Source organism: Anolis carolinensis, chromosome 1 (genome assembly GCF_035594765.1).
Source record: "Anolis carolinensis isolate JA03-04 chromosome 1, rAnoCar3.1.pri, whole genome shotgun sequence".
Taxonomy (NCBI): Eukaryota; Metazoa; Chordata; class Lepidosauria; order Squamata; family Dactyloidae; genus Anolis; species Anolis carolinensis.
Window position 1 is genome coordinate 185,829,102 of NC_085841.1, and position 27,112 is coordinate 185,856,213.

General features: G+C 41.2%; 2 protein-coding genes across 3 annotated transcripts in view; one reads left to right on the forward strand and one right to left on the reverse strand.

Annotated features, from left to right (window-relative positions):
- On the reverse strand, window positions 1-10,319 carry LOC100567209 (alpha-aspartyl dipeptidase). The gene is made up of 8 exons (XM_016995153.2): window positions 10,186-10,319; window positions 7,969-8,057; window positions 5,376-5,450; window positions 3,612-3,691; window positions 2,089-2,262; window positions 1,338-1,397; window positions 400-482; window positions 1-299 (listed from the first exon to the last, which is right to left on the reverse strand). Exons 1-8 carry the CDS (start codon window positions 10,284-10,286, stop codon window positions 224-226), a joined length of 738 nt encoding a protein of 245 aa, XP_016850642.2. The 5' UTR covers window positions 10,287-10,319; the 3' UTR covers window positions 1-223.
- Window positions 10,239-27,112, forward strand: part of LOC100567010 (cytochrome P450 20A1) — a 43,401-nt gene continuing 26,527 nt past the window's right edge. For both annotated transcript variants that reach the window (XR_010000681.1, XM_003223540.4), the window contains exons 1-3: window positions 10,239-10,592; window positions 12,840-12,889; window positions 13,572-13,738. Coding sequence is in view for 1 of the 2 variants with exons in the window: in XM_003223540.4 (XP_003223588.4) it covers window positions 10,239-10,592; window positions 12,840-12,889; window positions 13,572-13,738 (571 nt within the window). In the remaining variant the exon portion in view is untranslated. The remainder of the gene's footprint in view (window positions 10,593-12,839; window positions 12,890-13,571; window positions 13,739-27,112) is intronic.

Sequence of the window (27,112 nt, forward strand, 5' to 3'; positions counted from 1 at the left end):
TGCTCTTACAGCATTTTTTATTACTATGTCTTTTTTTTTCCAGAGCTGACTGAGTATCTTTCCCAGTGAATGTGCTATGAGAAAGTACAGATTAATCCTGGAACCATTTACTAAGCTCAGTTCTGGGATGCCAGTAGCTCCTGGATTTGTGCACTCGCAGTTCTCACTCTGTTGCATAGCTGCTGCTTGAATTATTGCTGTGTTGCGGTCTTTTCAAAAAACATTATAACTTTTCGGGACCTTCATGCAACAGAAAACTTAAATCTGTTCCAGGCTCATATTCTGTTGGGGTGGCCCCCCTATAAAAACAACAACACGGTATTAACAACATTTATCATTAGTACCTTGTTTAAGGATTGCATGCACAATTGGTGAAATGTAATGGTTTTCTTCTTTTACCTCACAAACAGCCGAGCCCCCGTCTTTCCTTGCAAGGTGGCTTTCTCTCCTTCCACAAGTAAAAGGCATCCTTCACGTAAACCCTCCATGGGAGAGGAACAAAGTGTGCAGTTAAAATATGGAAAGAACTACCTACAAGAACGTTACTCCTCCCAAGACACAGGGCAGATACTTTTCACCTAGAGTTAAGTTGGAACATAGTTCTTGTTCACTCATCAGACCACAGTTAATAAGTGGTGGGTATGTTGGGAAGAGAGCAGCATAGGTTGAACAATATCTTTGAATTGTCAAATTGATTGTCAGTTTCAGGTTTCGATTTAACTATGTTGAGGTAGGTCATTTAGCTCTGTGCTTAAGCCATGCTTTGCATATGAAAGAAGTGATGCTCAATCCCAAGCATGGAGAAAAGGAAGGACTCATTCTCTGACATGGAAAGCTGCTGCCAATCAATGGCCCAACTCACCATATAGCTTCTTGGGTTCTTAAATACCCATAATTACAGAGTGCCATGTCTTCTGCTCACCTGCTTCGCATTGTATACATATTTAAGGAGAAAAGCATTGCACATATCAGAAATGAGCAACTTGACATCCTTTGGACATTGCTGAACTGTGAATGTCCACCGGCCCCATCTTTGTATGATAGGAATTGTAGGCCATCAACATCTGGCCAGCCACATGTTCATCATCCTGATTAACCCTGCTGCCATCTGTTTATTGACCATTTTATAATCCCTCCAATCACATTTGCTCTGTCCGTAGGTGCAAAGCCAACTCAACACATTCCCATAATTTAGGCATTAAACAATCAGCAACATTAATTCTGCAACAGTGAAGGAAAACACAGCTTTGTGGTCTGTTTCAAATGAATACGTATCAAGAACAGTTATCTGGGAGCAGAAATGGGTCTAGTATCCTGAATGAAAAGATCTGACTCACCAATACTGGTGGGGTGTTTGGCTCCTCATGGTATTGCTGAATCCTTTTTTCACGGGTTTCCTGCAACAATGGTAAAAGGTTACCAGGAGTTAGGACTTTAAAATAAAATATTCCAAATATCAAATATAGCTTGTTCTGATATAGATTATGGATATAACCTATTTCAAATTTTCTCATCTACCCCTGGGAATCATGTATACTGGTACCTGAGTGTCTGTTACTTATTATGCTGATACAAATGAGATAAACAGACCTGCCCTTTAAAAACGATGTACTGTAAACATGGATTCACAGGGGGATCTAATATGGGACTACACTGGATGAATGGGGACAGATAAGCCTTTAGTTAAGATTCCTTCCCCTTACGCAAAATGCTTCTGGTCTTGTTGAAGGAAATATAGAGATTATCAGGACTGTTTTTATTATTTGCTTTGTAGTAATAATAGTTATTTTAATCAAGGAAAATGCTATGGACTTCATCATAGCTGCAAGTAACATATTTACCAACTGGATACCCCACAGAGTCTCTTTGCTTTACCACCCTAATGTTAAGGGACTCCGTGCTGCTTCTGTTTAGATGCCACACTAAATCATGATTTGTGGTAGCACATATTGGAGTCTAAACTATTATTTGTGTTTGCTGAAATGAGGGAGTAGGGAAGCACTGGCACTTTAGATGCTGAGGAATTACTACCCCTTTATCCCAGCCAGCAAGAGCCACTGGCCAGTTACAAAGGAATCTGATACTTACCCCCATGTGGGTGCTGTTAACATCTGGATCCAAATAATGTGGATTGATGTTGAAAGGAACGAGTCCAAGGGCCAGCAAAGAAGGTGGGTATACGATTGGCATGTCATTGGTTGTGTTGATACTGATTGTTGCTACATTGGTTCCGGCACTGGATCCTATGTATGGGACCCCATCCTGTAAGACAGAGCTCCTTAGGCTGGATCTACACTGCCATATAATCCAGATTATCAAATCAAATAATCCAGATTATCCGCTTTGAACTGGATCGTGAGAGTCTACACTGCCATATAATCCAGTTCAAAGCAGATAATCTGGATTTTATATGGCTGTGTAGAGGAGCCTTAATAAATCAGGTTATCACAATTCCTGGTTTGTTTTTCCACTGTTTTGTTATATGCTGTCAAGTAAGCTTTGCCTTATGCAAACTTCATGAATGAGATCCTGATATTACCAGACATGCTTAGGTCATGCAAGCTCAGGGCTGTGACTTCTGTGTTTAAGTCAATCAATTTGTAGTATGGTCTTCCTCTTTTTTCGATTGCCTTTGGCTTTTCTCAGTGTCTTCCCCAATGAGTCATGTTTTGCAAACATAGGGCTGTGCCTTCCTTATTTGAGTTTATCCACCTGTATTATGGACTTCATCTCTTCCTACTGTCTTCACTGGCTTGAATATTCATGGTAATACATAGAGGCTGCTTTTTGTAACAAGATGTGTAGAGCGGACCTTGTTACCTATTGTGACAGCCTTTCCCATGATGGTGGCAGATTGTAAGAGTTGGAGCTCACCACATTTGGAGGCTACTAGGTTGATTTTACACTGATAATTGATACTTTTTAAGATATGGAGAAGAAAGTCCTACTTCCCTGGACCACTGAAAGTAGAACAGAATCCACACAACACTCCTTTTTCCCATTTATTAAAAACAAAAAGAGAATGGAACACTAAGTTATTTCAGAATGAGCATTCCTAGCTTACAGTCCACTTCCTCAAATGCATTTCTGGTGCATGATATTCAAGTGAGTGTGCATGATTTTATAAATGTGGGGGTTGGATAAAAAGTGGAAACAGAGAAAACCTGGGCAAGCCACCCTGATTGGCAAACAGGAATATCAGTTGATCTAGATGCTCAGATCACAATATTTTTTAAAGCAAGGCTGAATGCATTTCAGAATGCAGAAATGTATTTAAAGCAAGACTGAAAAAACAATGGTATTTCAGACCTGGATGAACTCCAAATGCTACCAGCCCCAACTGCTCTTGTAAAGCTGAAGCATGCTCATCAGCTTCTGGAGGACGAAATGTTCTCCACTCCTGATTTAGAAAATAACATCAGGTGCCCCCAGATTTTGAGTCAGAGTTGGAAGATGCCACAAGGACCATCTAGTCCAACCCCCCCCCCCCCCATGCTGGAATTCATGATTAACTTAATGCATTATTTCTACAACTTATTAAAATGGCCACACTTTGGGGGTAAGTTCCACTCATGTCCTTCATACTTTATTTGCACACTAGATCATACTACCTCAAGAACTCTTTTCCTGATTGGCTGTACCAGACCATGGTCGTAAAGAGTTTTCAAGAGACGAAAGGTATTGCCACCACCTGCAGGAAGAGAGAATCCTGTTTGTCCTAGTTTATCTTTTCCTTTGTAAGAGCCTACAAGGCCTAAAGATGAGAGGGTCATCCATACTCCTTTCCAGGGCAGGGCTATTCCAAATAGTCTAGATAAAAGAGCTAGCATTGCATCTTTTGCATATCTCTACTCATGAAACTAGATGGTAATATAGTGCCCATGTATACAGGGCTGCAAACTAACAGCACAATCCCATATGTATTCAGAAGTTCCACTGAGTTCATTAGGACTTATTCATCTGTAGTTCAGTGGCAGGGCTTTTGCATGCAAAAGATGGAAGGAAACGCCACATAAAGACTATGAAGAGCCATTGCTAATATACAGCCAAGTGGCCCAGTTGGTGGTGACTAAGGCCCCTTCTACACAGCCATATAAAATCCAGATTATCTGCTTTGAAGTGGATTATATGGGAGTGTAGAAGAGGCCTGGCCGTAAAGTGTTGTCTACAAAGGAAAAAAAATTGAATCAACTTGCATTTTTTTGGTTTGCAGTGACCACGTTAACACCAGATACATACTTATTAAATTAAAATGAGAATGGCATTACCAGGCACACGTTTTCCCTGTGCAAGCTCACTACGGTGTTCAAGTGTGGTCCTACAATGATCATATGTGCTATACTTAACATTATTTCTAACCACATGGTCAAGCCTGCTCCAGTTATTTTCCCTTCCTTAAGTGTGTAAATATATATATAAATAAATATATAAGATAAAGGTAAAGGTTTCCCCTTGACATTAAGTCTAGTTGTGTCCAACTCTGGGGGTTGGTACTCATCTTCATTTCTAAGTATTGTCCGTTGATGCCTCCAAAGTCATATGGCCAGCATGACTACATGGAGCGCCGTGACATTCCTGCTATTGATTTACTTACATTTGCATGTTTTCGAACTGCTAGGTTGGTAGAAGCTGGGGCTAACAGTGAGAGCTCATCCTGCTCACCAGATTCAAACCGCTGACCTTTCTGTCAGCAGGTTCAGCAGCTCAGCGGTTTAACTTGCTGTGCCACTGGGTGCTCCTACATACGTCTTAATAGAGCTTTGGTAAAGAAGCTGGTATTTAAATGCTGATCTATAGTGATACTGATATGCAATTGTCTGGACAAATATACTTTCAAAAAATAATGGGCAACCATATCCGTAGAAATGCACCTTGAAAAAGATGATGCCGATGGCACCTTGACAAAACAGAAATGTAAGATTTTTCAGAAATTCTAGGGTAAAAGGTTGATCTTTTAAACTCAGATTTCAGCCCTCAGTGATGACAAAACAACTGAATTAGATTCTAATCCTCAAAAGCACTGTGTTATGCCAACAGTGGATATGAGATAAGAACAATTTTGTTCATCCATGTAAACAACCCCTAAGACAGCTCTGTGGATCTCTACCTCCATTCTGATGTGCATAAGGTTGCAACTAGGTCTCGTTTTCATTGGCTACCCATGAGGTAGCAGCTACATCATGAATAGTAAATGTCTGGCCCTTCAGATGTTGCTGGACTGTAACTCCCATCATTCCTAGTTAGCTAGTCTTTATGATGGAACCAATTAGGAAATGACATTTATAACCCAGGAACAAAGATTGCATTACATCGTGTTATCTGGAAGACAATTGAGCAACTTGGGTCAAAGTCATCAGCAAAGAGCTAATATTTACCAATGAATATAGCTTCAGCTTTCCTTACAGATTCTCCTGGATCGAGCGCCTCATGGATACTGTCTAACTTATAGCCTACAGAAAAGAAAAAGAGAAGCCCAAGAACAATCAATAAGTAAAGTGGAGCACTGTCAAGGGACTTGAAAACCATTTGAAGGCCAGGATTAGTATCCTCTGGCAAGAATGAAGTGCTGTAATGAATCCTGGACCAAGAGACTAATGAAGCTGGAGGGTCCCCTTTCATAGGGTCAATATTTTAGCTTGAAAAGGGCAGTTAAGAGAAACTACTCAGGAAGGTTATCTGGGGTCTCTTCCACACAGCTGAATAAAATCCCACATTTTCTGCTTTAAACTGGAATATATAGCAGTGTGGACTCGGACAACCCAGTTCAAAGCAGATATTGTGGGATTTTCTGCCTTGACATTCTGGGTTATATGGCTGTGTGGAAGTGCCCTGGGAGTACACAGTCAGCCCTCCATATCTGCATGTTTAACTTTTATGGATTTAATACTTTGCAGGACTGATTAATATGTTCTCTCCAATTGTTAGAGAATAAGCTCGGCTGGCACACTGATTCATTATGGTCAACTTAATTCTAGATGTTCAGTGTGTTTCTAAACATGGAACTAACTCTTCAAATCAGAGAGAAGTCCCACCTGAATGGCAAAATATGGCACCCAGTCGTTGCCATGCTTGTTACTTATCCCTTGCCAGAACCTCCTGAGACGTGTTTTTTCATCCTATTCAGGTCACTTAGACTGAATGCAGGGAGACCCGGCTTGCAGCTCACCTCCATTACGTGAGCTATCAAAGTGAATCCAAACTACCACACGTGTCTATTAAGCTTCCTGAATTCTAGGGCCATTTAATTGCAAAATGATAATGTTGAGGCTCAGTTCCTCAAAATCTCTAGTATGTATTTCCAATCAGACATTAGAAACAAGATTAAAATACAATAGTTTAAGTCACAGGAAAACAGTATCCGGTGGGTACACTAGTCTTATCTGTGTTATGGGTTTTATAGAAGACCAGAGTTAGAGTAAAATAAACATATACAGTAGAGTCTCACTTATCCAAGCTAAATGGGCCGGCAGAAGCTTGGATAAGCAAATATCTTGGATAATAAGGAGGGCTTAAGGAAAAGCCTATTCAACATCAAATTAGGTTATGATTTTACAAATTAAGCACCAAAACATCATGTTATACAACACATTTGACAGAAAAAGTAGTTCAATACACAGTAATGTTATGTTGTAATTACTGTATTTACAAATTTAGCACCAAAATACCATGATATATTGAAAACATTGACTACAAAAATGGCTTGGATTATCCAGAAGCTTGGATAAGCGAGGCTTGGATAAGTGAGACTCTATTGTATATATACACACACAAACCATTTCCCCCTTTCCTGACTGTACTTTTTTTTCTCCCAGCTCTCCAAATCTGTCCCAAAACAATCCTGTTTTTTTTTCTCTTCAAAACAGTTTTCTTGAGCTTCCCCCCTCCCATCTCTTTCAGGTCATTTTGATCTCTGTCTCCACCTCTTACACCTCTTCATTCCTTTTCACTCCCTCCTTCCCCTCTCTTTAATCCATTCTCAAAACTTTCTTCTTCTAAAATTCACATTTGTAAAACCTCAGCCTCTTCAACAGCACCTCCATTCCTCTTTAACTTCCGTAACTGCATCCCGAAGAATCCTGCGATTTGTAATTTGGACCAGAGGTTGAGAATTCTAAGGTTGGAGCTACACTGCCATATAATTCAGTTTCTGAATCCAGATTGTCTGCTTTGAACTGGATTATGTGAGTCTACACTACCATATTATCCAGTTCATCGCAGATTATCTGGATTCAGAAACTGGATTATATGGCAGTGTAGATGGGGCATAAGTAAAGGTAAAGGTTTTTCCCGATGTTAAGTCTATTTATGCCCAACTCTGGGGATTGGTGCTCATCTCCATTTCTAAGCTGAAGAGCCAGTGTTGTCCGTAGATGCCTCCAAGTTCATATGGCCAGCATGACAACATAGAGCGTTGTTACCTTCCCGCTGGAGCGGTATCTATTGATCTCACATTTGTATGTTTTTGAACTAGGTTGGCAGAAGCTGGAGCTAACAGCGGGAGCTCATCCTGCTCCCCAGATTTGAACCGCCGACCTTTCGGTCAGCAAGTTCAGTAGCTCAGCAATTTAACCCACAGTGTCATAAGTTTCCCATCCTAAACTGCAAATCCCAGGAGTCCTTTGGATGCTATCATAGGAGTTAAAGTGGAATTAAAGTGATGTGACTGAGCAGAGTGAAAGGGTCCCAATCAATGCCTGGTTTGGCTGCTATTCAGGATCTGGATCTTGGGCTTATCGAGTTGCATTGGCGAGCTCTGGGTGTCCAGTTCTGCAGTAATTAAAATAGCAAGACAGAAGATATTTTGCAGCATGTCGGGGCAGTAGTTTCAAACCTTAAGAATGGGGAGAGGGCAGAGTGTGGGCCTGCTCTTTTATGTCAAAAGGACGGGAGAGAAAGGCTTATGGCTAGGCGCTCATGCCCTATGTGCCCTTCTTCTGCTCCAGATCCATCAATGGCAAACTTTCTTACCTAAACTTTCAAACTTTTCCCTGGCCATCTTGGCATAGGCATTTCTGTCGTGCAGAGCATAAGGAACGAAGAGAACTCGCTTCACATTCCTGGGTAAGATAACAACGTCACAACATTAACCAAAGTCTGCAACCAGGCAGCATCCTTCTATGACAAGGTTTTAAATTGGTGCTAGAAATATGAAGATTGTAGGGAAATTTCGCTGCTGGTGTATTTCTTATTTGGAAAGCAATACTGTCATTTTGCCTATTCCTGACTACAAAGCTAGACACCTATAGACCCACACATAACTATTCACAATTTACAATTTTAATACTTATTTTTCCAATATTAATCATTTTAACAAAGATTTGAGAAAGCATAGTTATACAAACTTTACAAAGGAAGTCAAAGAAGAAAACAAGCATGGGAGGAGCGATATCCCCACATATAGTAGAGTCTCACTTATCCAACATTCGCTTATCCAACATTCTGGATTATCCAAGCCATTTTTGTGGTCAATGTCTTCAATACATCGTGATATTTTGGTGCTAAATTTGTAAATACAGTAATTACTACGTAGTATTACTGCATATTGAACTACTTTTTCTGTCAAATTTGTTGTATAACACGATGTTTGGGTGCTTAATTTGTAAAATCATAACCTAATTTGATGTTTAATAGGCTTGTCCTTAATCTCTCCTTATCCAACATATTCACTTATCCAACGTTCTGCCGGCCTGTTTATGTTGGATAAGTGAGACTCTACTGTACTTCTGTTTTCTTCTTTGACTACATTGACAAAATTTGTGTCCAAATTATACTAGGTAACAAACGTTTGAAAAAAAATTATGTTCCTGGTTTGAAAGGGTCATTTCCTGTTTAATTGTGCAGAACTTACTTTGAAAGTAGCTCTTTTACTCCAGAAACTTTGTTTTTTGTGACTGCCACAAACTGTGTCGAATTGGTTGAGATTCAGTGAGATATTCATTGAAAAACTAGAGCAAAATGTGTGCAGGACGTCCCGCAAAAACAAAGTTTTGCAGTTTAATAAACTTTTCCCATGTTTTCTATGACAGAACCAATTAGGAAGCGGCATTTATGGGTAAAGGTAAAGCTTTTCCCCTGACATTAAGTCTAATCGTGTCCGACTCTGGGGGTTGGTGCTCATCTCCATTTCTAAGCCCAAGAGCCGGCATTATCCGTAGACACCTCCTAGGTCATGTGGCCGGCATGACTGCATGGAGTGCTGTTACCTTCCCGCCAGAGCAGTACCTATTGATCTACTCACATTTGCATGTTTTTGAACTGCTAGGTTGGCAGAAGCTGGAGCTCACACCTCTAAGGTCATGTGGCCAGCATGACTGCATGGAGTGCTGTTACCTTCCCGCCAGAGCCGTACCCATTGATCTACTCACATTTGCATGTTTTTGAACTGCTAGGTTGGCAGAAGCTGGAGCTCACACCTCCAAGGTCATGTGGCCGGCATGACTGCATGGAGCGCTGTTACCTTCCTGCCGGAGCCGTACCTATTTATCTACTCACATTTGCATGTTTTTGAACTGCTAGGTTGGCAGAAGCTGGGGCTCACACCTCTAAGGTCATGTGGCTGGCATGACTGCATGGAGTGCTGTTACCTTCCTGCCGGAGCCGTACCTATTGATCTACTCACATTTGCATGTTTTTGAACTGCTAGGTTGGCAGAAGCTGGGGCTCACACCTCTAAGGTCATGTGGCTGGCATGACTGCATGGAGTGCTGTTACCTTCCTGCCGGAGCCGTACCTATTGATCTACTCACATTTGCATGTTTTTGAACTGCTAGGTTGGCAGAAGCTGGGGCTCACACCTCTAAGGTCATGTGGCTGGCATGACTGCATGGAGTGCTGTTACCTTCCTGCCGGAGCCGTACCTATTGATCTACTCACATTTGCATGTTTTTGAACTGCTAGGTTGGCAGAAGCTGGGGCGAACAGCGGGAGCTCACTCCGCTCTCTGGATTCGAACCGCCGACCTTTTAGTCAGCAAATTCAACAGCTCAGTGGTTTAACCCGCTAGCACAATGATGGTCATTTCAGGGCCTGGTTGAGATCTGTGCCAGGTCAGGAGTTACTGCCTTGGGGAAAAAAGTTTCAATCCTCTGGAATGTTTTCCTGGCTAGGGACCTGGCTGGGGTTTCTGGGAGCTGAAGCCCTGATCTAATGGGACTGGGGGCGGAGTGGAGTCAAGGGAGCTCTTACTGGCCGAGGAAGCTGCGGATGTGGCTCTGGCAGTGGTCGAGGTAGCCTCCTCCATGGAGGGTGGAGTTGGAAGCCAGGAGGAGGCGGCGGCGTGCGGGCATCGGGAGAGGGGCTCGAGTCCGGAGGAGGCGCCGGGAAGCCAGCTCGGAAGGGAGGGAGGCAAGGGAAGCGAAAGCAAGAAAAGGCACTTCTTCCTCCCTCCCTCCCTCCCTGGGAGCAGCCTCTTGGGAGGAGGGAGGCGTGGCTGCCTGCATGCACAGCCCCTTCCTTCCTCCATTGCTCCCGCCTTCCTCTCTTTTGCAGCCTTGACCGGCTGTCCCTCTCCCTCCTCCGCCATGCTGGACTTCGCCATCTTCGCCGCCACCTTCCTGCTCCTCCTGGTGGGAGCCGTGCTTTATCTCTACCCGGTAAACCAGGAGGATTGGGGGGGACGGGGCCTTCTGAAATAGGCCACACTGTGCAAGGAGGGCATATGTGGTAACTTGGGCCCTCCAGGTGTTTTGGACTCCAAACCCCACCATTCCTAACTGCCTCAGGCCCTTTCCTTTTCCCCCTCAGCCGCTTAAGGAAAAGGAAAGGGCCTGAGGCAGTTAGGAATGGTGGGGTTTGGAGTCCAAAACACCTGGAGGGCCCAAGTTACCACATGCCTGATGTGAATGCATCCCTTGAGAGTTGGCTTGACGTGCCTTCCTCTTGGCACGCTCCATTCGTGCCTCTTCGAATTCCTCAGCACTGCTGGTCACAGCTGACCTCCAGTTAGAGCGCTCCAGGGCTTCCCAGTTCTCAGTGTCTATGCCACAGTTTTTGAGGTTAACTTTAAGCCCATCTTTCAATCTCTTTTCCTGCCCACCGACATTACATTTCCCGTTCCTGAGTTGGGAGTATAGCAACTGCTTTGGGAGACGATGATCGGGCATTCAGACAACTTGGCCAGTCCAGCAGAGTTGATGGCGTAGGAGCATTGCTTCAATGCTGGTGGGCTTTGCTTCTTCCAGCACGCTGATATTTGTCCATCTGTCTTCCCAAGAGATTTGCAGGATTTTTCGGAGGCAACGTTGATGGGGAAAAAAAAGGCCAACTACACTGCCATATAATCCAGTTCAGATCTGGATTTTATATGACAGTGTAGATGTGGCCTCAGGAGTCAGAACTGGATATTGCAAACAACAAGGTCTCAATACACTTCCAGCAATCATATAGGCTGAGTCTTAGGCCCCTTCCACACAGCCATATAACCCAGAATATCAAGGCAGAAAATCCCACAATATTTGCTTTGAATTGGGGGCGCTTCTGGACAGGACGTATATCTCAGGATCTGATCCCAGGTTTTCTGTTTATCCCAGATTTTTTGGCAATGCAGACTCCTATAATCCAGTTAAAAGTTGAAAACCTGGGATCAGATCCTGGGATCTAGGGCCTGTCTGGAAGAGTCCCCAGTTCAAAGCAGATATTGTGGTGATTTTCTGCCTTGATATTCTGGGTTATATGGCTGTGTGGAAGGGCCCTAAGACTCAGCCTGTACGATTGCTGGAACCCTTACTTACCCAAAATGCTTGGGATCAAAGTCTGGATTTTTTTTTACAGGAATACACATATATGTGCATACATACATATATACATGCACACACAGTGAGAAGCCTTGGAGATGGGGCCCAAATCCAAACACAAACTTCCTATGTTTCACATACACCTTGTACATAAAACCTGAAGGAAAAGTTGTTGAACACAGAACCATCAGGAAGGAAAGATTGATAGCAGCTTCTTTGGAAAGCTAACAAGTTTGGAGCCACCAATTCCTTGTTAAATTTGCCCCTGAAGTTTTATCCATCCAGTGAGGTGCCAAGGCAAGACTCCTAGGCTGCTCAGTAGAAGAGCAACCATAAAGTCCCCAAGTAAAAAATACAAATAGATGTAAGTGCCTTATAGGAATTGCCCTGCAAATAGTGTATAAGTTTGCATCCTAAATACATAACTGAAAAGCACACTGTCTCTATTCAAGGTAAAATGTTTTGGATTATGATTATGGACCACGGTTCGAATCCCTGCTTGACCATGGAAACTCCCTGGGTGACAGTGGTAAATCATACTCTCTGGCCCCAGCTACACTGCCATATAAAATGCAGATTATTTGATTTGAACTGCATTATATGACAGTGTAGACACCTTTAATCCGGTAATATGGATTATCTACTTTGATAATTTGGATTTGATGGCAGTGTAGATCCAGCCTCAGGCTCCATGATGTGTGAGACTGGAAATTATCCCACCTTTAATGTGCTAGGAACCAGCACCATATTTGTACCCATTGGCAACCATTATTTCTTTCCCTATAAATGACCATGGACTGGCAGCCAATTTCAGAGTAGGGGAACTATCATTTTGAGCAACAATGCATTAAACCATGGCCCCTTCTACAATGACATATAAAATCCAGATTATCTGCTTTGAACTGGATTATATGACAGTGTAGACTCATATAATCCAGTTCAAAGCATATAATCTGGGTTTTATATGACAGTGTAGATGGGGGCCATATTGCATTTAGTAGGGTGTCTAGTCCTGTAAATAGTTAAATAATGTTTGGAATGTAATGCCATGTTATAATCGATTCATACTTCAATGAGTTGTCATCTGATTGCTGCTTTCTTTCCTAGTCTTCCAGGCAGGCCTCAGGCATCCCAGGAATTACTCCAACAGATGAAAAGTAAGCTTCTAGGGAATCTATATGTTGCCTATGCCCTATGGGATTATGCATCCAGTTAAGATATGGTTCTTGTCCTTTGCCTTTCAGTGTATAGAAGGGTACACCATAGATCAGGGATGGAAACATCAACATTGTTGAGGGTGAAAGATGATGGGAATTGTACTTTGGCAGAATTTGGAAGATCTTGTGTTCCCCATTGTTGCTGTATATAGTTATCCTCACCATAGTAGACCAATGTAATCAACAAGAATTACCTACGTGTTGTCTTGCCATTCGAAAATTGATTAAGGCCCCTTCTACACTGGCATATACAATCCAGATTATTTACTTTGAACTGGATTATATGGTAGTGTAGACTCATAAAATCCAGTTCAAAACAGATAATGTGGATTGCTTTGATATACTCTGGATTATATGGCAGTATAGAAAGTTACAAAATGTTAATTTGATCATTTTGGTACCCTTGGGCATACAAATTTAGATAAAATATGACACACCAGGAAAAAGGACTGGCGGGTAGATGAAATTAGGCCCAGCCCATGCTGGCTTCCCTTCGCTCCGTCAGAGACAAACATCTGCCTATTTGGGGAGATTGAGGAGGGATGGACTTGCCCCCTTCCACTTTTCTTTTTCTGATTATGCAAACAGGTATTTAGATTTGCTTTTCTCGTTTCCATTGCAGAGACGGGAACCTCCCAGACATTATGACTAGTGGGAGCTTGCATGCGTTCCAAGTCCATCTCCACGAGAAATATGGCCCCGTGGTCTCTTTCTGGTTTGGGCGACGGCTTGTGATCAGCCTCGGGTCCATTGATCTCCTGAAGCAGCACATCAACCCCAACAGGACATGTGAGTGTTCTTCTTGGCAAAGCTGAAGTGTGTGGAACAATATAAAATTACACATTTATTGTAGCATAGAAGCCTCTGTTGTTTTTAGGACCTTATCACATTAGGAAATACTGTTTCTGAGACTGCTTGAGAAGGATTTTGAATGGGTCCCACTGCATGACGTTTGCCCCATTCCGTCAGTATTCTGTTGGAATTCGTCCTTGTCACAGAAATTGATTATTTGCAGACAGAATTCAAATCATGTTTTTTGAAATACTATGGATTCTACCATTGCTGAAGCGCCGTTTGAATGGATTGGGATGAGCCAGCCATCCGTGGTGTGATGAGTCAAAGTGCAATATTTTCAAATCATAAGAATTGTAATAATCAGGTGTGATGAGGAGAGTATGCATCCCGTCTCAATACAGTATGCATCCAGTCCTAAAAAATATGGGATGTATACTGATATAAACGGATTATATCCCAATGTGATAAGGTCCTTAATCGGCCTTGGGAGACCTTTGGTTGGTGGATTATGTGTATTTGAATGTAAAAGTATGAGAGGTGCGCGGATTTTATTGCCAAGTGATACCAGAAGGCTGAGAGGAAGGCAGCTACTGGAGCTAGCCCTTGTATCTTTAATGGTTGTGTAAAAGTGGGCATTTCCTAGTTAAATAAATAGATAATAAGCAGGCCCTGCTCAAATTCTCCCAAATTACAAGTAGTTGTTATACTTCAGAAATTTCATTTTTGTGGCTGTTATAAACCATGTTGAATTGGTTGAGACTCTATGGCAGATAATCCACATTATCTGCTTTGAGCTAGAATATATGAGTCTACACTGCCATATAGTCCAGTTCAAAGCAAATAATCTGGATTATTTGCTTTGATAAATTGGATTACATAGCAGTGTAGATCCAGCCTTAGATCCCTCTGCACTGTGCTTTTTATTGCCGGCCAGGGCAAAGCTGGATGTCTAGATTTCAGAAAGAAGCAAGACCAGATGAAGATGGATGGGACCCAAGAGCAATTCCAAAAATAGTATTGCTCTTCCTGCACAGCTGTGGCCTTTCCTAGGAGTGGTGGCATATAAATTAATTGAATAAATGCATAAATACATACCAGTAATAAAACATAGAAAACATAATAATAATTGAATCTATATATCCCAGGTTCTCTGTTTATCTATATATATAAAAGAGTGATGGCATCACGGCAATTCACAAAACAACAAAAGTACAGGCCCCCCAGCCTCAAAATTTGACAACACAACCCATCATCCACGCCTCAAGGTTGATACAACAAAAAGAAAAGAAAAATAAAGTCCTAATTAGAGGGAGAGTAATAATTGTTTTTATCCAATTGCTGCCAGTTTAGAGGGCTACTCTCTGCCCACTTGGTTGCCTAGCAACCAAGGGACAGCCAGGTTTCAGTTAGGGGACAGGCAGATTAAGGCCTCATTTAGACTTCTTCCACAGATTATCTAATTTACACTGGATTATATGGCAGTGTAGACTCAAGGCCCTTCCACACAGCTATATAACCCATTTATAATCTTATATTATCTGCTTTGCACTGGATTATCTTTACTCCACACTACCATATAATCCACTTCAGTGTACATTTTATACAGCTGTGAAGAAGGGGCCTCAGATAATCCAGTTCTGAGCAGATAATATAAAATTAGAAATATACAGTAGAGTCTCACTTATCCAACGTAAACAGGCCGGCAGGATAAGTGAATATGTTGGATAATAAGAAGGGATTCAGGAAAAGCCAATTAAACATCAAATTAGGTAATCGTTATACAAATTAAGCACCAAAACATCATATTATACAACAAATTTGACAGAAAAAGTAGTTCTATGCGCAGTAATGCTATGTAGTATTTACAGTAGAGTCTCACTTATCCAACACTCGCTTATCCAACGTTCTGGAATATCCAACGCATTTTTGTAGTCAATGCTTTCAATATATCGTGATATTTTGGTGCTAAATTCATAAATACAGTAATTACTATATAGCATTACTGTGTACTGAACTACTTTTTCTGACAAATTTGTTGTCTAACATGATGTTTTGGTGCTTAATTTGTAAAATCATAACTTAATTTGATGTTTAATAGGGTTATCCTTAATTCCTCATTATCCAACATATTCGCTTATCCAACGTTCTGCCGGCCCGTTTATGTTGGATAAGTGAGACTCTACTGTACTGTATTTACAAATTTACCACTAAAATATCACAATGAATTTAAAACACTGACTACAAAAGCATTGATTATGAAAAGGCAGACTGCGTTGGATAATCCAGAACATTGTATAAGCGAATGTTGGATAAGTGAGATTCTTCTTTAATATGAAATAATTACTGGGATAGAATAATGCAGAACAATATAATCTCTAAAACCAGGACAGTAAATAAACAAGGGAATTCCAGACAGGAAACAATCAGGGCCAGCTAACACCTCCCAACAAAGTATTCCCATCATCAAAGTCTGGCAAATCCTGTTTTCTCAGGGCCACAGACAGTAGAAGCACATAAAATATCGCAAACAACACCACTCTGAAAACAAGGGAATTCCAGACAGGAAACAATCAGGGCCAGCTAACACCTCCCAACAAAAAATTCACTCAGGGAGGAAACAGCCAGGCTTTAAAGCTGCAAGGCCATTACATCCTAATCATTTTTCCTAATTGTAGCATTCATACTTGCCTCCAACAAACAAAAAAAACCAATCAGAAATATTGTATATTCACAACCTTTAGGAAATAATACCCCCGATGGCACAGCGTGTTAAAGCGCTGAGCTGCTGAACTTCTGGACTGAAAGGCCACAGGTTTGAATTGGGGGAGTGGAGAGAGCCCCCACTGTTAGCTCCAGCTTCTGCCAACCCAGAAGTTCGAAAACATGCAAATGTGAGTGCATCAATAGGTACTGCTCCGGCAGGAAGGTAACGCCGTTCCATGTAGTCATCCCACATGACCTTAGAGGAGTCTACGGACAACGCCGGCTCTTCGGCTTAGAAATGGAGATGAGCACCAACCTCCAGAGTCAGACATGACTGGACTTAATGTCAGGGGAAAACCTTTACCCTTCACCTTAACTACCACCAATTCCTCAATACTTTATTTCCCATACCACCATACTTCGCCACAGCAACGCGTGGCCGGGCACAGCTTGTCTATATATATAAAAGGGTAATGAAATTTCGGCCTAGGACAAAACAACAAAACTACACATCCCAAAAACACTAAACTTGGCAGCACAACCCATCATCCATGCCTCAACGTTCATACAACAAAAAGAAAACAAAAAATAAGGTCCTAATTAGAGGGAGAGGAAGAATTGTTTTTATCCAATTGCTGCCAGTTAGAAGGCTAAGCTCCGCCCACTTGGTCTCCTAGCAACCCACTCAGCCCAGGGGACAGGCAGAGTTGGACCTCACTTAGGCCTCTTCCCCACTGCCTATAAAATACAGATTATCTGATTTTAACTGGATTATATGGAAGTGTAGACTCAAGGCCCTTCCATACAGCTATATTACCCATTTATAATGGACTTAATGGTAAGGTAGAACCTTTACCCTTTACCTTAACTACCACCAATTCCTCAATAGTTTATTTCCCATACCACCATACTTCGCCACAGCAACGCGTGGCCGGGCACAGCTAGTATACCTATATATCTGTATATCTATAGCTTTGCCTGGCCATGCATTGCTGTGGCTTATGGGAATCATTTGTTGGCCAGGTGGAATAGCAGTGAATAGCCTTGCAACCTCAAAGCCTGGCCATTTTCTGGAGTAGTAGGAGTAGCACCCTCAATCAAAGAGCCGCTTTGAAGCCTGGCTACTTCCTTAGTAGGGGAATCCTTGTTTGGCCAGCTTGAACTGCACTGAATAGTCTTGCAGCTTAAAAGCCTGGCCACTTTCTACATAGGGCATCCTTTCTAGGCCTGGTTGTATGGGACAGAGTAGTCTTGTGGCTTCAGAGCTTGGAGGTTTTCTATCTAGGGGAAATCTTGATTGGCCAGGTTGAATAGCACTGAATAGCCTTGCTGCTTGCAAGCCTGGCCGCTTCTACCTTGCAGAATCCTTGGTTGGCCAGTTTGAATAGCAATTAATAGTCTCAGTGTGGCAGGTATGAATGCTGCAATTAGCCACCTTGATTAGCATTTAATGGCCTTGCAGCTTCAAAGACTGTTTGCTTCCCGCCTGGGAGAATCCTTTGTTGGGAAGTGTTAGCTGGCCCTGATTGTTTCCTTTTTGGAAATCCCAATTTCCCTATTTTCAAAATGTTGCTCTTTATTTACTGTCCTGGTTTTAGAGATTATATTGTTCTGTATTATTATACCACAGTAATTATTTCATAGTAGAGTCTCACTTATCCAACATTTGCTTATCCAATGTTCTGGATTATCCAACGCAGTTGGCCTTTTAGTAGTCAATGTTTTTGTAGTCAATATTTTCAATACATTGTGATGTTTTGTGCTAAATTCGTAAATACAGTAATTACTACATAGCATCACCGCACACTGAACTACTTTTTCTGTCAAATTTGTTGTATAACATGTTGTTTTGGTGCTTATTTTGTAAAATCATAACGTAATTTGACGTTTAATAGACTTTTCCTTAATCTCTTCTTATTATCCAGCATATTTGCTTATCCAACGTTCTGCCGGGGTGTTTATGTTGGATAAGTGAGACTACTGTATATTTATAATCTTATACTATCTGCTCAGAACTGGATTATATGAGGCTCCTTCTACACAGCTGTATAAAATGCACACTGAAATGGATTATATGGCAGTGTGGACTCAAGATAATCCAGTTCAAAGCAGATAATATAAGATTATAAATGGGTAACATAGCTGTGTGGAAGGGCCTTGAGTCTACACTGCCATATAATCCAGTTCAAATCAGATAATCTGTATCTTATAGGCAGTGTGGAAGAGGCCTGATTGAAGAGGCCCTGGGCATCATTAAATGGCTGAGTGGGTTGCTAGGAGACTGAGCGGAGCTTAGCCTTCTAACTGGCAGCAATTGGAAAAAACAGTTATTCCTCTCCCTCTAATTAGGACTTTATTTTTCTTGTTTTTTTGATGTAAAAACACAGACCGGATGGCTATATCTTTTGTGGCCAAGTTTGATGTGATTTGGTCATATAGTTTTGTTGTTTAAGTGAAGGGAAAAATTATCAGAACATTTTTGTATATATAGATATATATGAGTATATTTTCCAAGATAGCCATCATTTCCAGAGAACACTGTAACCGCTGCCAACAACGGATCTGAACCAAACTTGGCACACAGTACCTTCACCCTCATCCCAAGACTATTGCATACCCCACTAGTCATGGATTTGGATGAAACTTGGCACACATACCCCCCATGACCATCTTTAAGTCCTGGTGGGGTTTTGGGCGGTTGGACACGGGACAGTGGGTGTTGCAGTACCCCTTTCATGACTACTTCACATATTGTTGCACTCTAGCCCTGGAACACCTTTTCATCCAGCACCACACCAGAGTCCAGTAGTACTAACTGCAAAAGTTTATTAGAAAAGCAGGCACAAATAGCAAAAAGGGCATTTCCCCAAAGGGCAGAAGACTAGAGAATACAAAATAGCAGTAATCCAAAAATGTCTAAGTCCATAAATTCCAGAGAGCCATCCACAGCAGTCATTCAGACATAAATCCATAGGCAGGAAAACAGGAACTTATTCCAAGGCAATTCCTTCAAAGAACATAGGCAAACAGCATAGGCAAAGACAGGATACTTGAATCATGAACTTGAGAGCTGAGTCAGGAAAGCCATCCGTAAGACAGTGTTGTCTCCTCTGAAGGCCTAAAGCCCACACACTTTAAGTCATGAGGTTATGCCTAAGGCACCTGGGCTTCAAAGTCTTCTCACTGATCCTGTCAGAGTGTCTATTTTTCACTCCCTCCCTTCTCAAGCCTAATCTAGCTTCTCTTGAAAATTCCCCATCAGATGAAGGCCGTTTCCCAGGGGACATGGGACTTCCACTTTCCCTTATTTCCCCTGTTGCCTGGGAATGGGTACTGGAATCCAAAACATCTACCTCATCTGGCTGCAGTTCTCTCCTAGCATGGACAGACTCATCACTCTGAAACCCATCAACGCCTTCATCCTCAGAAATATCAGAAAAATCCTCAGCTGCTTGCTGAGCTACAACGCATACTGGCGGGGTTTGGGGGGAAATACAGAGGTTGATGGGACTTGCAGGCCACTCATATCCTTATGCATTTTCTAATAAGCCCTTTCATAAAATCCAAAAAACAAACAATGACTTTTTCTAGTGTTTATCCTTACTAAATTGCCTAACCCGGGCATTGCCGGGTACCTTAGCTAGTAAGTAATAAAACGTAGATAATTACACAAATGTCATTCTGTGTGCATGCGTTTGAGGGAGATTTAACGTTTCAGTCCCACGTATTTGTATTCCGTTCCTAAAGTAAGACATAAAATTAGTAATGATAACAGAAGCACCAGGAAATTCAGGAACTGATTGTGAAAAGAGAAGGAGAAAACAAAACTTTTTTCCTCACCACAAAACCCATAGTGAGGGACCTGAACTAATTGTATCCGTTGACCCTGGAGGGCATTAATGCTGAGCTTAAAGAGGCAATGGTTTCACCTCTCCTAGGGGGAAAATCCCTAATAAATATCCCCTTGTGTTTAATATAAGTATGTAAGTGTCTGATATGAACAACTCTTACTGAATAGTTGGCAGTGGTTTATTTATTGCCAATCCCTCTTGACACATCAGAATGGTCAGTGAGAAATCTGACTGCAAAATGTCTTGCCTCCAGCATGAGCACTCTTTTTTGGTTGAGTTTTCTGCATTTTTGCGCCAGATGTCTCTTCATATGGAGTGGATTGTTGGCTGAAAAGATGTAAGCAGCTCCTCGGGGCTTCTGCTTTCTTGAAAGAGAAGAGGAAAGTATTGATCATTTCTCATTCTTGTGTTTGAGAATAAGATAAGAGATCATTTATAGTTCTGGCCTAACTTACACAAGAGTAGTTGAAGGCCTTCCTCAAGTTAAACTAGGATTGTAAAATCTCATTTCAGGTCTGCGATGAAAAAAGATAATTTTTGGATGTAGAATGCAAACATCCATTTTTACAAAGCTTTTTATGACTCTCAATTTTGTAGGCCTGCAATTAAATTCATTCTAGCCAGGAATTTGTCCTTGATTGGGGGGAAAGAAAAGCCTTAAGCCCCTTCTTTGAACTGGATTATATGAGTCTACACTGCCATATAAACCAGTTCAAAGCAAATAATTTGGATTTTATATGGCAGTGTAGAAGGGGCCTAAATCACACTGATGAATAACAATATGTAACAGAATTTGAAACATTTTCTGTTCCTGGTTTGAAGGATTTATTACCTGTTTAATTGTGTGGAACTTCCTTTGAAAGTAGTTGTTACCCTCCAGAAACTTCGTTTTTGTGGCTGCCACAAACTATGTTGAATTGGGTGAGACTCTCTGAGATATTGATGGAAAAACTACTGTGTTTCCCTGAAAATAAGACAGTGTCTTAAATTATTTTTTACTCCCAAAGATGCGCTAAGTCTTATTTTCAGGGGATGTCTTATTTTTCCATTAAGAAGAATTCATATTCAAATGAACATTGATTCTATACTGTACAGTAGTTGTCATCACAAACCAATATAACTAAACCAGACAAACTGTGACTCCTATCAAGAATTTCTTGTTACTACCATTATTTCCATATACAACCGGTATGTAAGCCGCCCCAAGTCCCTCTGGGGAGATGGAGGCGGGGTATAAAAATAAAATTATTATTGTTGTTGTTGTTATTATTATTATTATTATTATTATTATTATTATGTACATTTACCAATCCTGCATGCTATGGTGTTTTGTTTGGCAGGTGCCGGGCATGCTTCCAAACAAAAACTTTGCTAGGTCTTACTTTCGGGGGAGGCCTTATATTTAACAATTCAGCAAAACTTCTACTAGGCCTTATTTTTTGGGGATGTCTTATTTTCAGGGAAACAGGGTAGAGCAAAATGTGCTGCAAGGTATCCCGCCAAAACAAAGTTTTTTCAGGTTAATAAAAATTTTCAGTGTTTTTATGCTAGAACCAATTAGGAAATGTCATTTATAACCCAGGAACCAAAATAGTTTTACATAATAGCATAGTTTACAAGGTCAATGTATGGGGTGGTAGGAGCCTTTTGTATGGATCTCTCTACAGCTTTTGGTACTGTTGACCCTGTGGTGTCCTTTTGAATCGCATTCCTGGGTTTTGCTTTGGAGGGGATCATGATGCTATGCTAGCTGCAGTCCCACCTCTGTGATCAATTCTATGATTCTGTCTTCCTGATGGTAAGAGCTGTTTGACTGTGGAATAGACTCCCTTGAAAGATAGCAGGCTGTCCTTCATTATAAATTTTAACATAGAGATAAGGTGCCTATCTTTCAGTGGTCCTTTAGAGGTGGATTCCTTCATTGGCAGGGACTAGAGCAGAGGTCCTCAAACTACGGCTCGCTGGTTGGATGTGGCCCTAAAAGGTCATTTACCCAACCCCCACACTAAACTTTAGACTTAGAGTAGCCCTAAGTCTGAAAAGACTTGAAGGCACACAACAGCAACAACAATACTAGTTAACTTGACTGTTTCATTATCCAGAAGCAGGCCCACTCTTCCCATTGGTTAAAATTGTTCTTCATTTTCAATATTGTATTGTTCTTTCACGGTTTTTTGCACTACAAGTGAGATCTGTGCAGTGTGCATAGGAATTTGTTCATGTTTTCAAATTATAGTCCGGCTTCCAACAGTCTGAGGGACCATGAACCAGTCCTCGGCTTAAAAGGTTTGAGGAGCCCTGGACTGGAGGGTTATTGGGGTCCCATTTGATTCTGAGGGGATGTCTACATGGCTCTGGAGAACTACGCAAGATTGTATCTTGTCCCCCCCCCCCCATTCTGTTTAGCACTATGTGAAATGACTCTATGTGAAATCCTTCTGTCTAGAAGGCACACGTGATGGAGAGAACAGTTAGACTCTTGTCATTTCTCATCTACATTATATTCTTACTGGGTTTCCATTTTTGAATCCCTCAAAACATCAGTAAACCCTTTTATGTCAGCACTGTTGCCTCATCTTTATTATCTTCATAACTGCTACCTGGTTTGGTACGGTGCTCCTGATGCAGACTCAGATCCAAACATTCCTTTCTCAGCATTATTCATACTTTTATTTAATTCTCTCATGTCTGCCCTTAGTCACCTTTTTCTTCAATAATAAATAGCCCCAAGGAATGTAATCTTTCCTCCTGGAGAGGTGCTTTCTCTACTTGATCATTTTGGCTGCCCTTTTGAGTAGGTGAATGAACCTTCAGCAGTATGATTGATGCTGTCATTTCCATAGCTATGAAAATACAGTCGCTGCATATTTTATACTGTGAATCACAAATCTACAGGGAGAAGTGTCTTTTGACAGTATCCTGAATTTGCGTCACCCACAATCAGTCCTTTCGTATTTTTTCAAGAGACCATGAGATGACCTGCTTCTTGCTGCCTTCGGCAGATTGAACCTAGTTTGCCCTTCTAAAATTTGCCATAACAAAGGTCTCACAGTTCTGCTATTCACTGAAGAAATGGGGGTAAAAAGGCACAGGAATATTTTTATTTTGGTATTCCTGTGATCTTCCCTTGCCTTCCAGGCTAGTCTGTACAAATGTTTTCTTTCAGTTGGATTAGGGTTGAACCAAGAGCAAAATATAGAAAGGCAAAGTCTTATCTCTCTTTTTAGTTATAATATTACCAGAACTGAATCTGCTTCTTCTTCTTCTAATACTTATGTGTTCATTCCTTGGTAATTTCCCATCCTCATTATATTCTTTGGCTGTGTTTCCATTTTCTGGTCGCCAGCATTCTGCTATTGAGATTATATTTTTGGCTGTTGCAATCTAGCACTGAAACACTTTTTTACCCTGCATCACACCAGTAGTACTATCTAAAAATGTTTATTAAAGAAAGGTAAAAAGGGGGAAAAGTCATTTCCAAAAGGGTCAGTAGAATGGAAAATACAAAAAGGACAATGTACATAAAGTCAAGAGAACCAAAACCCACAGCAGTACTTCAAACATAAATCCATAAACAGGGAAATAGGAACTTTTTCCAAGGCAAACCCTCAAAGGAACAAAGGCATGAACCAGAACAGGAAACTTGAATCATGAACTTGAGAGCCAAGACAAGAAAGCCATCTTTTGTGGCAGTGTTGTCTTTTCTGAGAAGCTTGAAGCCCAAACACCTAATTTAAGCCCGTCCAGGTGCCCATGAAATCACGCTAAACACCCCGGGCCTTCAAGGTCTTATCTCGGAGAATATATCTTTGCCTTCTCAGACCTAATCTAGTTTCCTGAGAAAACTCCCCATAGGCCCAATGCCGTTTCACAAGGGAATTTGAACTTTCACTTTCTGTTATCAGGGAACATACACAGGGATCCAAAACATCGGCCTCATCTGCCTGCAGTACTCTCTGATCACTACCAGACTCCTCACTTTGAAACCCATCAATCCCCTCATCCTCTGAAACATCCAAAAAACCATCTGCTGCTTTCTGAGCTACAACATTGGTACTCATTTAGATCATGTTACATCAGTGTTGATGATGTTTCTATATCAGTTGACCATTACTTTTAGGATTTAACGCAGATTTGTAATTATAACTGTTCAAACCCTGTGTGATTTAGGTCTTCCCTATCTTTTAGCCCTCATTTCACTTTGTTTATATGCTCAGGACTTTTGTTCTATGGATTCTGTGGGTGGGTCTACACTGTAGAATTAATGCCGTTTGACACCACTTTAACTGCCATGGCTCCCTGCTATGGCATCCTGGGATTTGTAGTTTGGGGAAGCACCACCACTCTGGCAGAGAAGGCTAAAGACCTTATAAAACTTCAACACCCAGGATTTCACCTATACAAAGGACGAATCATGGAATCAGAAAGTTGGAAGAGGCCTCGTGGGCCATCCGTCCAACCCCCTGCCAAGAAGCAGGAAAATCACATTCAAAGCACCCCCGACAGATTGCCATCCAACCTCTGCTTAAAAGCCTCCAAAGAAAGAGCCTCCACCACAGTCCGGGGCAGAGAGTTCCACTGCCGAACAACTCTCACTGTGAGGAAGTTGTTCTTAATGTTCAGGTGGAATCACCTTTCCTGTAGTCTGTAGCCATTGCTTCGTGTCCTAGTCTCCAAAGTATCAGAAAACAAGAGGTTATGGGCTGCTGTAAAAAGGAACATATTTGTCAGAGGCTTTGTTAACAATGCCTGTATTTGTTGACTGTTCCTCCCATTGATTTTTTAACCTCAATTAAAAGCCTTCTTGTTTTCCAAAGCTTTTGGAATTTCGTTTCATTTAGTCTTATACAGTAGTCTTGTATATTGTGGTTATACGTATTGATTAGCCTTTTTTATAATGCATTACATCAGTTTTTATATTAGTTTTTGAATAGCTTTTCTTTATAACTGCATTGAGCTGGTTATATATGTGCCTTGCTGATTCCTTCCTCTGTTACTTCTTTTTCAAAGGATTGACACATTGTACGATTTTGTCAGGACTGTCTGTCTCTATTGTTGTACGCTGAAAGCACTATAAATACGTGATGATAAGAAGAACAACCCAGGGCCGAACTGAAATAGGACCGGTTGAATAGGTATATCCTATTGCGAACTACATGCACAAAGAAGCTAAATGTAGGCCAGTGTGCTTTAGAGGTTTCACCATTGGATGTTGACTCTGGAGCAGGGGTCCCCAAACTAAGGCCCGGGGGCCGGATGCGGCCCTCCGAGGTCATTTACCAGGCCCCCACCCTCAGTTTTATAATATAATATATTGTATATACATATAATATTGATAATAATATTATAATGTAATACAATATAACACTAATAATAATACCATATAATAATATTAATTATATATTCTATATTACATATAATATTACTAATAATATTACAGTATAGTGGTATAGTTCAATAAAGTAATATATAATGCTAATATTGTGCTATGCTAATAATATAATACATTGTATGTACATATAATTTGTAAGCCACTCTGAATCCCCTTTGGGGTGAGAAGGGTGTGATACAAATGTAGTAAATAAATGCAGTAAATAAATAAATAATAAATAAATACATTTTAGACTTAGGCTTGCCCAAAGTCTGAAATGACTTGAAGGCACACAACAACAACAACAACAACCCTAATTAACTTGACTATTTCATTGGCCAGAAGCAGGAACACACTTCCCATTGAAATCCTGATAAATGTATGTTGGTTAAAATTATTTTTATTTTTAAATATTGTATTGTTCTTTCGTTGTTGTTGTTGTTGTTGTTTTTGCACTACAAATAAGACATGTGCAGTGTGCATTGGAATTTGTTTGTATTTTTTTTTTCAAATGATAATCCGGCCCCTCAACAGTCTGAAGGATTGTGGACCGGCCCTCGACTTAAAAAGTTTGAGGACCCCTGCTCTGGAGGCTACAGTTTGAATCCTTGCTCAGTCATAGTCATTTTGTGCACATCAAAGTCTTTTAGGGTGCATCTACACCAGGCATGGACAAACTTTGGCCCTCCAGGTGTTTTGGACTTTGTAAGAAATCGTGAGAGCTGAAGTCCAAAATGCCTGGAGGGCCGAAATTTGCCCATGCCTGATTTAGACTAACAGACATCACTTTAACTGCCATGGCTTAATGCTATGGAATCATGGGATTTGTAGTTTGAGGAGGCATTAGCACTATTCAGCAAAGAAGGCCAAAGCTCATATAGAACTGTAACTCCCGTGATTCCATAGCATTTACCATAACAGTTAATGCGGTGTCAAATTGCATTAATTTTACAGTGTTGAATCTCAGAGAAAGGCAAAGGATGAAACCCCTCTGAACAAATCTTACCAAGAAAAACCCATGATTGGTCTGCCATAAGTCAGAAACGACCTAAAGGCACACAACAGACAATATATTAGTGTGACTTTCCATATGAAAGTATTCTACAGCAGTGGGATGAGAGTCTGTTAATATTTGGCCCAACAATGGGTTGTGTGTTGACTGTGATGATGTCAATACCCCCCCATAAGTGTTCTGACCCTCCGGGTTTGGGGAGCGGCTTAAAGAGCTGGGCATGTTTAGCCTGCAGAAGAGAAGGCTGAGAGGAGACATGATGAGGGCCATGTGTAAATATGTGAGGGGAAGTCATAGGGAGGAGGGAGAAAGCTTGTTTTCTGGTGCCCTGGAGACTAGGATGTGGAACAATGGCTTTAAACTACAGGAAAGGAGATTCCACCTGAACATCAGGAAGAACTTCCTCACTGTGACAGCTGTTCGACAGTGGA